The following is an 11,125-nucleotide window of genomic DNA, read 5'->3' as shown; positions in this document are numbered from 1 at the left end:
CGGGCCGGAGTCCCCATCGCTCCTCCGCCGTCGGGGCCGCGCCGCGCGCGGCCGCCGGGCAGCCATTGGCTGCAGCCGCCGCTTGTCTTCCCCAGGCGTGCCGGTGATTGGCTGCGGGCGGTCACGGCCCGCCCCCCTCTGCGAGGGACCCTCCGCGGGGTGGGTGTGGTGCTGCCGCTTCGCCGGGGGCGCGGCGCGGGGAGGCGCCCGGCGCCGCTGGGCGGCGGCCTGCGAGGGAGGGAGAGGCAGGGGCAGCCCGAACGTGCGGGATAGCCGTGGATAAGCCACCCGTTTGGCCGCCAGGTGTAGGATGATGCTGCTGTTCAGAGCGAGCGCGCGGCAGCCGGCTGTTCCTCCTGAACTGCGCGGTTTGTGATTAAAATGGAGAAGTGACGTTTATTACATCCTGTCATTAAAGAAGTAAAAGTATTTTTCGGGAAGTGCTGCTCCACGCCATTGATGTGGGTGAATGTACACATAAAAAGCTTTCCTGGAACTTTCGGGCTTGGCGCTCTTCGTCCCCTACGCCACACAAGATGTGTCTGGTCCTTCCCTTCTGTGTTAGCTCCTGGTGCCTTATCATGTAACCCTACTTTTTTTAAGTTTGGTACCTCTATTCTGCTGAACCTGATGCGTGCATTTAGTACTTCACATATTCGTTCACGGTTACTTGATCAGTCTTTCCAAGTTCTTTCACTGGACCGGCAGTTACTTGATTAATACAGCTTTAAGTGATCATAACTGTGATTAAACTACAAATCTCCCTTAAATGGTATTTTCCAGTTTCAGCCAACTATTCATTTACCAGTTTGCTAACAGGTACTGATAGTTTTGCTGCCATACTTACCTACTGTGTACTGAAATCCAGTTAGAAAGGAAAATGGTGAGGAGTAGTGTAGCAAGACCATGCCACATTGCTGACATTTATAATACTGGGATATTTCTTACTGAGACCCGTACATGAACTTGGCTTCTCTTTACATTATTACCAGTAACTTTCTAAGTGCTGGCAATTTTCTAGTGCTCAGAAATAAGATTCAAGCACACCCTAAAGGTCTTGTAAGCTAGATCAAACTAGATTCAGGTGCGAGTAGGTGGACAAATGATGGAAAGGGGAGGTCATTAACAGTCTGATCCTCTGCTAGTCTGCGAAAATAATTAGTCCTAATTATACCTCATTGAATATCCTTCTTTTACTGTGAAGGACAAACCCACTAAATATGATTAGCATCCATTAGAATAATTTTAACTAGGAATCATATGATTTCCTAGAGTAGCTATGCACATAAACCTAAATAGCTCTACTTTCTCCCAGAACTGTTACTCTACTTTTATGGAGCCTGTGGATCACTGGTGAAAAATCCTGGTGTATACCCGCTTCCTCTAACAAAAATTCTTGGACCTCCTTCATTTATGTGAACTGTCTTGAATTTATGTGTATTTTATTCATTAAATCCACATTCTTTCTTCCTTGCTTTTGATGACAGGAAGAAAATCCTCACCATATGGTCTACTTCAGATGCAAACTGTTTAAGTCCATGGTGAATTCCTTGGATCTGTAGAACATACATGTACAATTTCCTTCTGATTGTGCAAAGGGTTACACAACTCAAGCTCTCAGATTTGGTCTGTAAATCCCTTCATTATTCAATATAAGCTATTAATATTGTGAATGCTGCTGGAATGCTTTGTACATGTCTCCAAAAGGCTTTTGCTAGCTGAAAGGCTTGTGGGCAAAGGCCTTGGAGTGTTGGAAAGTTAATTTGTATTGCCGTAACTCTAATTTATCTATAGAAGAGTCTCGGGGTTAGAGAGTTTTAAGTTTTGGAAGGACACAAGACAACACTGGGCTTCATCACTTTGTATTGATGCCACTTCTGCAAGCCTTGGCATGCAATTTTGGACTTTGTAGCTTTTATCTCCTTCTATATAAAGCTCCTTCTACTAGTATGGAAGGTCCATTTCAGTAAGAATAAACACCCAATAATTTGCAATACTTCAACTGTTAAAAAACCCTGTATGTCAATCTGATCTAATTTTTAAAAAAATTATACCAATTTAAATGAGTACCTTACAATGGTAAACTTAAGAACTTTTCAGCAGACAATTAAAATTAGCATGGGAACAGTAATTCAGTATGCAAATGATATACAAATACAAGGTCCAAGGATAATTATAAAGCCCCCTCACTGCAGTTTTCATCCATGCTAACTGCACTCTTGGTTATGGCATTCAAAATGTTCTCCAATTGAAAAAAAATCCAAACCAACAAACCCCAAAAGTGATTACCTGCATTAGAAACACTGTAGAGACCCTGCAGTTTGAAACTCACTGGAAAAAAAAAAAAAAAAAAGAAAAAAAAAAAGAAAAAAAAAAGAAAAAAGAAAAAAAGAAAAAATAAAAGAGAGAGACTCAAGAAGGATTCAGCTGCTCAGTGCTTTATTTCACATAAGAATGAACATCTCAGCAAACGTGTAGTATTGTACTATCGTACTTTCCACATATCAGCAGAGCCTAGGCAGCAGCGAAATGTTACTGTTCTGTATGCTTTACTGGGTGTTAGAAGGAAAAAAGTAAATTGAGCATAATGTTCAATTATAAATATTGTCAAATACATCCATGTTTTCAGTCTGTTGTAATTAAAATAGATCATATGCTGCCTCCTGTTGGTTACCTACAAACAGAAACATCTAAAATTAATCTCCACATTAGGAACTGCAGTCAGCACACTCTATAGCCTATACCTTACCTACTACCCTATACTAACCAGAGGAGGTAAACAGCTAGAAAACTGTTTATCACAAAATAATACCATAAATAAATCTGACCCAGAAAAGGTGCCCAATTTTGTGAATATAAAGACTTTTTAACAGCAGTAAACTGACTTACGACAAATGTATTTAGAATATAAGAAACAAATTAATTAGTCCTTAAATAATAATCATCAGGTCTGTGCAAACATAATTAATAAACCCCTGAATAATTGATATTTATTATAACAACTAAACCAGTATGATAACATTACCGAAGTGCCATAACATTTTGATAGCATTCTTTAAAAATTAAGATTATCCAATATAATCATCACTGGATATTAAAATCCCACATACAATATATATTATCTTTGTGCATATTATACTGGTCATGCTTATAATGTATTCTGTGACATAAAATAGAATACTATTAGAAATGTTTTGGTTACATCATTTAAGTGCAAATAGTAGATTATAATTTTACATGCATTTTGTATGTTTAAACATCACTGTATTTCAGTGAGAACATAAATAATCATTAATCTAGTTACTATTTTTAGAGGAAGGAACTTTTCATAAAGCTTTGATTCAAAGAGCTTTGAAAAGTCATAAAAGATATTAAAAAAACTCATTTTGCATTAATTTTGTGACTTTTGTTTTTAATTGCATAAATGTTCTGTAGACTGAAAAATCTGTTTGATCCAGACTACAACAGTTACTCATGCAAGTAATTAATATTCTTTTGTGTAGTTCACTGAGATTTCTTACCTCTTTAGCAATTAATCACAGGGTTTGGAACATAGGTCCTTTCTTCTATCACAAAGCCTTGTTTTTAACCATGACTTTCTAATACTTCTGCTTCTTCTGCATTCAGTTCTGCTACCAGATTTAATACTTTGTATGTGAACATGTGGCAAATTATCCTTTTTCCTTCTGTAGTAGAGGCTTACCTGCCTAACTGCAGAAAATCAGTACCATTTCACAGTAACTTTTGTGTAAGTAAAGCTAGGAAGTAACTGACGTTACTACATTATTTCCTAATCGCTGAGTAAGAGCTCAGCTTCCTATGAAATCCATGAATGATTTGTCATACGGGGAACTGACATTAGTTCCTGCACAAGTATAGTGTAGGATATTAAAGAAGCATGTCTATTTTCCCAATTCAGCTTCAGTCAGTTTTCACTGTATACTGAGGAATTTCTCACATATGTCATTGCTCTGTCTGATTTCAAATGCCAGAGTCTTATAGCAAGTAGCTGGGTGGAAGACTGCCAAAAAGATCTGCTGTAGAGAAAAACTTAGAGGAAAGAGCATCACCTCAATGACTCACTCGCTTGCTGTTTATGTGACCCAGCAATTTGGTCATGACAGTGGCAATTAAAACACCCTTGCAATTCTCTATTCTCTTCCAATTTGCATAGCTATTTATACCCATGTACCATGGGCATAATGTGTTACTTTTCTCAATGCATAAATTGCATACTCATATTACTCAGGTATAAGCACAACACAAATACACAAGCAAAGGTGAATTGGGCCTTGTATTCCAATGATGTAACAATTTGCAATAGTTAATGGTTAATGAAGTCTCTATGCTACCCTGAGTAGCTTCATTAAAACTAAAACTACCATTTTCCTATGTGTTTGGTTTTTTCCTATTGTTTCAGTTAAGTAGGAATAGTATTCTTCCTCTCTCTACTCAATACATTTGCTTTGCACTAACAAAAAGTAGTTGTGTCCCAATGTAAAAATACTTACATTTCTGCAAGGTGATTGTAAAGGTTACCTAGATATGTTTAATTAAAATATGATTTGGAGTCTTATTTAAAAAAAAAAAAAAAAAAGTGGAAGTTGCCTAAAATACTGTAGCAAGATACTTAACTTCTACAGAACTGATACACATATTAATATACAGAAATTACTGAGTGGGAGGGTCTTGCTCTAGTAATATCTTCTCCAAATGTACATGATTTTATTTTACATACTTATGAAAATTGTTATGATGAATATTATCTAAATTTGTAAAGGTATCTGATAACAAATTACAGAGTCAGTCACAGAATTGGAACCTTCCATTGTTTACTGTTTAAAACAGAAGCCTGTTCTAGGCAATATTAAACTCTAAGCATTAATATTCAGCTTGGGTTTTGCAAAAAGTACATGCAGTAGTGATGTGACAATGAACTTACCACTTGTCTCAAGACATATGAAAGATGTCTCTGACACCTCACTAAATTTTATTCATTATTTAAACTACTTGAAAAGATGTGATTAAATGTTTAGAATCATTATTCTGTCTAGCAAAAGACAACCTTACTGCTTTCACAATACTTATATGGAACATAAGGGCTCTCAGTGTCTTATCTGGATACCTGGTAAGTAAGGAAATTCTCAGGCTGTGGAAGATTACAAATTAATTTATGAAACCTAGCTGATTTCAGTGTCCTCCTGTCAGAAAGAAGACTGACTTTGTAAGCATGAGATTAAATTTACTTCAGAACGTATGGCTAGACTAATATTAGCACTAGAAGTCCATTACAATTTTAACATTATCATAGCTGACTACTTAAAGTTTATCAAGCAATATATTGTGTAGTGTTTACTGTGTAATATTTTAACATCTAAAAATACAATGAAGTTCAAGATAAAGTGTTTTAATTAATTTAAACCACAGGAGATGATTTCTCACCTCAGAAATACTATTTACTATAAACTTTTAATATGGGGGTGTAGTTTTGTAACTTTGTATTTGATGTATGACAAGATACAAACTTTTCCCATAGTTAACGGAAGCAACAGCCACAACTCAGTTTATAGCTTGCTGCTATAAGCAGCCTAGTGACTGCTTAGTAGGTAGCACTGAAGACTTCAGAGATGAAGACTTCTGTTAGAAAACATCCCGAAGTGTTTTTTCTTTAGTTGAAGAAAACATGACTGAAGCAAAGATACCACATTAATCATCTGTCCTTTATAGATCTCACCTACCCTGCAGTATGTTATTGAAATTTACTTTGCCACAGTTAATGGGATGGAAACAAAAAATAAGGCTACTACTAAGGCACAAGGATGGAGAAAAACTGATAAAACTGAAGAGCTGAAGTAAGATGACAGGAATTATCAGTCTCTTCAAGTTAGATACCTGGTTTTAATACTGTGAAGGTCACTTTGGCTCTTGTCCTTGCTAAGGTCATTGTGATAAGATAAAGCTGACAATGAATACCTCTTACAGGTTTATGAACATAAAAAATCTAAATAACACTAATGAAAACGGTTTTTAAACTTCAGTTACAGAGGGAAATCAGTATCACAGTCAGTTTTCTCATTTAACAATTTGTTGGGACAACTGTGAATATTACAGAAATAATGACACATATTACACAACTAATTCCTCATGAATATTCTTTTTGGAAAATTAATATCATTTTGAAAATTATTCTGATAATTACAGAGAAGAGTTGTATATAAAATTAAGTATATAATACTGTCTTATGTAATGACTAGCATGAATGACATTTTAATGGAGTCTTCCAAAAGCAATCGTACAGCATTTAATCTGAACTGAAAATTTAAACAAACAAGTACATATTTCTCCATCTGTAAACTAATATTTAAAAACTGTTCTACAATTTGTGCATTTATATAGACTTTTTTGACTTGGGAGTTTCAAAATTCTCCAGAACAAATCGTCAGAACGGGTGACCAGGGGTCCCTATATCTATTAAACTGAATGACCTGACAGTAAAACTCAGTTAAGGCTCTTGGCATTGGTGAAACTTCTTCCCACTCAGACCTACTACTGTGGTAGACTTGAACTTCATCTGTGATTTCTTCTGGAGCATAATCACCACCTAGTATATAAATTTTGTCTTCTGTCCCAACTGCCCCTGCATTAAAGCCAGCGCATTCAAAAGACCCTTCCCCTTTCCAAACACAGGTTTCTGGGCAAAAACTGTAAACCTTGTAGGTGGAGAGATCGCATATGTACAACGTACAGTTCACTGGAACAGCTTTGATTAGAGTCGCATGGAAAAACTGCCCAAATTCTGCTACAAGCTCAGACCACTGATCAGTCATAGCATTATACTTAAAGAAACAGTCAAGGGATGGATTAAAGGCATCAGTAATCTCTACTTCTGAGCCAAGGACATATATTATATTCTGGCATGCACTTGCTTCTGGATAGTAGATGCCTCTTGGTAACTGGCTTACAGATTTCCAGTCTTTGGAAAGAGGGTTATAGGATTCTACATCCAAAAGACTCCGAGTTTCTTGAGCTCCTCTGGTCTTTCCACCTATTACAAAGAGCTGATTTAAGGTCACAACAGATGTGTGCATTGTCCTCGGTTTTTTCATAGCTGACACTATGGAGAACTCATTGCTGACTGGACAGTAGCACCAGGTTTGGTCAGTGGCATCATGAAACGGTTCAGCAATGTGAAGCCTGACAGTCCTGTAACAATTACCCTTGCATCCTCCAGTTATAAATATTTTTTCTCCATAGCTAGACAAACTTGACCCTGGTAGATCAATCATATGGGTATGTGGTAGTTCTTTCCATTTATCTGTTTTGATGTTGTAGCAGAATGTATGTCTGTTTTCTCCATCTTCATCAGTTTTATGAACAAATATATATTTTTCTGTTGTTGAAGGACGTGCATCTGGAAACAATCCACTGAAGTTCTGCACACTTTTAACTGCATCATTGATTATTACTGAGCAATTAGCACTTTTAAGTAAGTGTTCTTCAGAATGCAGAAAGTCCTGCAAAGTCTTTTCAGGTAACTGGTGTAATCTCACTTTTTTCATCAAATTAGGCAGGTATTTCTGCCGTGTTTCTAAGTTGTGTTTGGTCCATTGGAGTACAGCTTTCAACACTGATTCTTCCTCAGGGACATTTAGTTCATCAGCCTCGAGACATTTTTGTAATATCTCAAAATTCATCTCCAAGAAGTCACTTGATCTGAGCAGCAACGAAAAGTGGTGTTGTACAAAATCTAGTGCATGATCAAACAAGCGGACAGACCCATAACTTTCAGATAGAGAAAGCAACTGTAAGCAATTCACAAGATCAATACTTTTTATTAGGAAGTCACTGCAAGCTTTGGAAAGGAGTGAAACTTGAAGGAATGACGACAGTTGGAAGAGCATTTCCACATTATCATTGGTTATCTCTGTTTTTCCTGTGTAAGCATAATCAAGAAAAGCTTTCACTGCCTTGGGTGATAGGTTACTAATAGTAACATTGCCATCATCCCGTTCTTTCATATTAACTTCAAACATGGCTCTGTGAATAGAATACAGAAGATATACACACAAATTAAAGATTTAGCAAACAGATGAGAACACTGATGTGGAAGGAGACAATTAGGGGCACGTAATAATGTGGGCTGGTCTAAAATGTGGAAGTTCTTGTATGAACAATGAATTTCCTTGGTGTGTTTGAAAACAAAAAGAATGATGATAAGAACATATTCAAAGTGATGGCTTAACTAAATCATAGCAGCACCTGTGTTTTGTATGGATTTTCACAAATGGTGATGAAGTCTGCAGCTCTCAATGGGACAGAAAATGTAAAATTTTTCAGGACAGCATCAGTTTCAACTTTGGGAAAGAAAGCCTGATTTAAAAAAATACACAGTAAAAAAGTCCTGTGTGTTAGGTCATGCAATGTGGATGAGTACATAAAATTATGTGGAAAAAAAACCCTTCCAAATTGCAGGCTGAGCAAATGGCCAGACAGATGATGGGTGTAGTCCTCAGAAATAAAAGTAGGTAAGGGATAAATGAGGAGAAAAAACACAAGGAAACTTAATTCTTGCTTTAGAGTTGACAGAGAGATGTATGAGTACAGGCCAATGTCAGAGAAAAAAATGAGATTTTGATATGATTGCATGACACAATGAAACTGTGCAGAAAGTAGATTATGACTGAATACAAAGATGATGGTTGAAATTGTGGAATGAACTACTGACCAGGAGATTTGTGGAAATTTTATTACAACTTTAACTGCTCTATCCTAACTATGTAATAACATTTAACTCTTTCATACAATCTAACATGGCAAGATAAAATAATTAAGGTTTTATAAGTGGGTAAGTGCTGGCAACAGAACAGTGCTGCAATATCTCTTGCCCTACCCTCCCAGAGACTAAGCCTCAAGCTATCATAGCACTGGCTTCTGAACAGGACACAAGATAGTAGTGGAGGAAGAGTCAGATAAATCATCAAATGGGAAGTAGAGAATCTGGATATTAATACATCATAGTTAATTCATATTAAAAAAGTGTTATATCATAGTTCAGTTATACACTTAGTATCTTTGTTGTATGGGATTTTTAAAATCTCATCCTTTTCTGAAGCCAAAGAGGAAAAAAGCCATCCATGTGTATAGCACATACTCTTTGGGATGTGAACATCTGGTAAAGCAGGAACTTGTCTGACTTCCCGAACAAGAACATAAAATTACAATAAGATACCTGTGTCCCAAAGACCTCTTTGTATACTAAGGGATGATCCTTATAATCCTTTCCTCATTAACCCATGAGCTATGAAATATCTAATTAGGGAGTAAAATAGCAACTGAACAATACTAGTAGCAGAAGAGCAATGTAGGCAAAGGCTTTGACTCTGAAAGCTAACAAGTGAGGATCAAAATATGTTGCCGATTCTTTGGTTTACACAATGAAGCCAAAACTAAGAGAAGTCCAAAGGCCAAGGAAGACAAAAGGTGTTCCATTTCAAAATGTATGTAGTGGACCTAGGTACTTTTTACTCCTTGAAGATAGAAAATGGGCTTTGCATTCCAGGACAACTTTTGAATCTGATGGCTGCTATTACACACCATATCAACCATTAGGAGCAGGGAGAGATCTCTCCTGGCAGATTTTAATCTGAAGAGTCTGTAGGTAATGAAAAGGACACATGCATTTCCATGAGCTTAACTTCAATTCTAAAAATTACCACTGGAAGTTATTTTGTCCTAGTATTTCTTTCTACCAGATCATCTCGGTGCTGTTGAGCAGTTAAAGACAAATGAAAGTAGTCCTGTGTGTCAGAGAAAAAACCAAATCTGCTCCTACAGTGGAGAAAGTGCTCCTTTCATCTGCATTTCTTCTTTTTTTTCAGTAACTCTTAGAACACATCTAGCTATCTTCTGTCATATATGGCAGACTCACTTAGACCATGGGATCTTCCAGGACATTTGAAAATAACACTCACCTATGTATGGGCAACCAAACTGAGACTATTAACTCATTCCCAAGAGTCCCATTTTTTCATTGTTAGAGTTTTAGCTTTGTTTTGAGTAAACTCTATTCAGAAACGCTTTCAGTGTGGAACTGCAAGTTTGAACCTGTCTAATAAAAAGGTTAGCAAGTCTAATTTATAAATTAATATTCTGTAATTGAATGAAAGCCGTCCCTTAAAAATACATAACTTTAAGCACAAGAAGAAGATCCATTTCATGCTGAAATATTGAAATCTGTAGTTTAGGAAAAGTATGCATATCTGTTTAAATACCTCTGAAGACAATCTCTACTATACTGACCACTCTTCTTGGACAAGCAAAAACCAGTGCCATTCCAAAGTTATGTACAATTTATCCACAATTGCTCAATACAATATGTATTTGTAATCAATCTGTTACTTGTAATCAATCTGTTACATTTCACAATATAAATGTGTCAAAGTATATAGACTATCATATAAAAAGTCAAACAATATCCTTGCAGACCTTCAAGTACTGATATGGGCAACAGGTAACTCTTAAACATGCATAACCTGTGTCAGCTCAACCAAACAGCATAACCACACATTTATGACTCGAAACTTGTATTTCAGAGTTTCCACTGCTGTCAGAATCTGATTCATAAAGTCCTCATGACTTTCTGAAAATACAAGGAGCTGTATCTGGCATACCCTTAAAATGATGTTTGAACGCTGTGCTCAAAACTCTGCAGATATATGTAAATTGTGATAATTTTTTTAACTTTTTAAAATTCTACTCCTCTCCTTCTTCCCAGAGAACTTAGAATCTATTTCCTGCAAACTCATGCCAAAATTAGGTTTACCTGAAAAAATCACTGCATGCAGCCAGTACGCAACGATGACAGGGAATTATTTCATCTTTCACACAAATTTTAAAATCAAAAAATATATTTTGTTCTCTGAACTTTTGTAGTACTTTTAGAATTTGTTGTCCATGACCTTCAGCCACTAAGGAATTGATTTTATTTTCAGGAACAGAAATTCCATTGCAAATAGGTCTGCTAATGTAATCCCGTTGATTGGCCATGTTTTCTTCAATCTATTCCTGAAATGGAAAAATAAGTAATTGATTCTACAGTCTTATTATTAAAAAAAACAAACAAAAT

At 36.4% G+C, this 11,125-nt stretch overlaps 1 protein-coding gene and 1 long non-coding RNA gene across 2 annotated transcripts; one reads left to right on the top strand and one right to left on the bottom strand.

Annotated features, from left to right (window-relative positions):
- Nucleotides 1–2,422: 2,422 nt before the first annotated feature.
- KBTBD3 (kelch repeat and BTB domain containing 3) lies at nt 2,423–11,046 on the bottom strand. Its single transcript, XM_068181393.1, has 2 exons — nt 10,823–11,046; nt 2,423–8,037 (listed from the first exon to the last, which is right to left on the bottom strand). The coding sequence occupies exons 1-2, from the start codon at nt 11,044–11,046 to the stop codon at nt 6,417–6,419; spliced, it is 1,845 nt and encodes a 614-aa protein (XP_068037494.1). The 3' UTR covers nt 2,423–6,416.
- LOC137469055 (uncharacterized) lies at nt 7,416–11,040 on the top strand. Its single transcript, XR_010996326.1, has 3 exons — nt 7,416–7,531; nt 9,560–9,654; nt 10,775–11,040. It is a non-coding gene; the product is annotated as an uncharacterized lncRNA (long non-coding RNA).
- Nucleotides 11,047–11,125: the final 79 nt, after the last annotated feature.

This window comes from Anomalospiza imberbis, chromosome 2 (assembly GCF_031753505.1).
Source record: "Anomalospiza imberbis isolate Cuckoo-Finch-1a 21T00152 chromosome 2, ASM3175350v1, whole genome shotgun sequence".
Classification (NCBI taxonomy): Eukaryota; Metazoa; Chordata; class Aves; order Passeriformes; family Viduidae; genus Anomalospiza; species Anomalospiza imberbis.
The sequence above is the reverse complement of the archived record's forward strand: the minus strand, read 5'-3'. Positions and strand labels throughout refer to the sequence as shown.

Coding starts and splice junctions, on each gene's coding strand:
- KBTBD3 (XM_068181393.1), bottom strand. CDS start 11,046: ATGGCCAATCAACGGGATTACATTAGCAGACCTATTTGCAATGGAATT. Junction 8,038..10,822: donor GCATGCAGTGATTTTTTCAG/GTAAACCTAATT, acceptor TTCTATTCACAG/AGCCATGTTTGAAGTTAATA.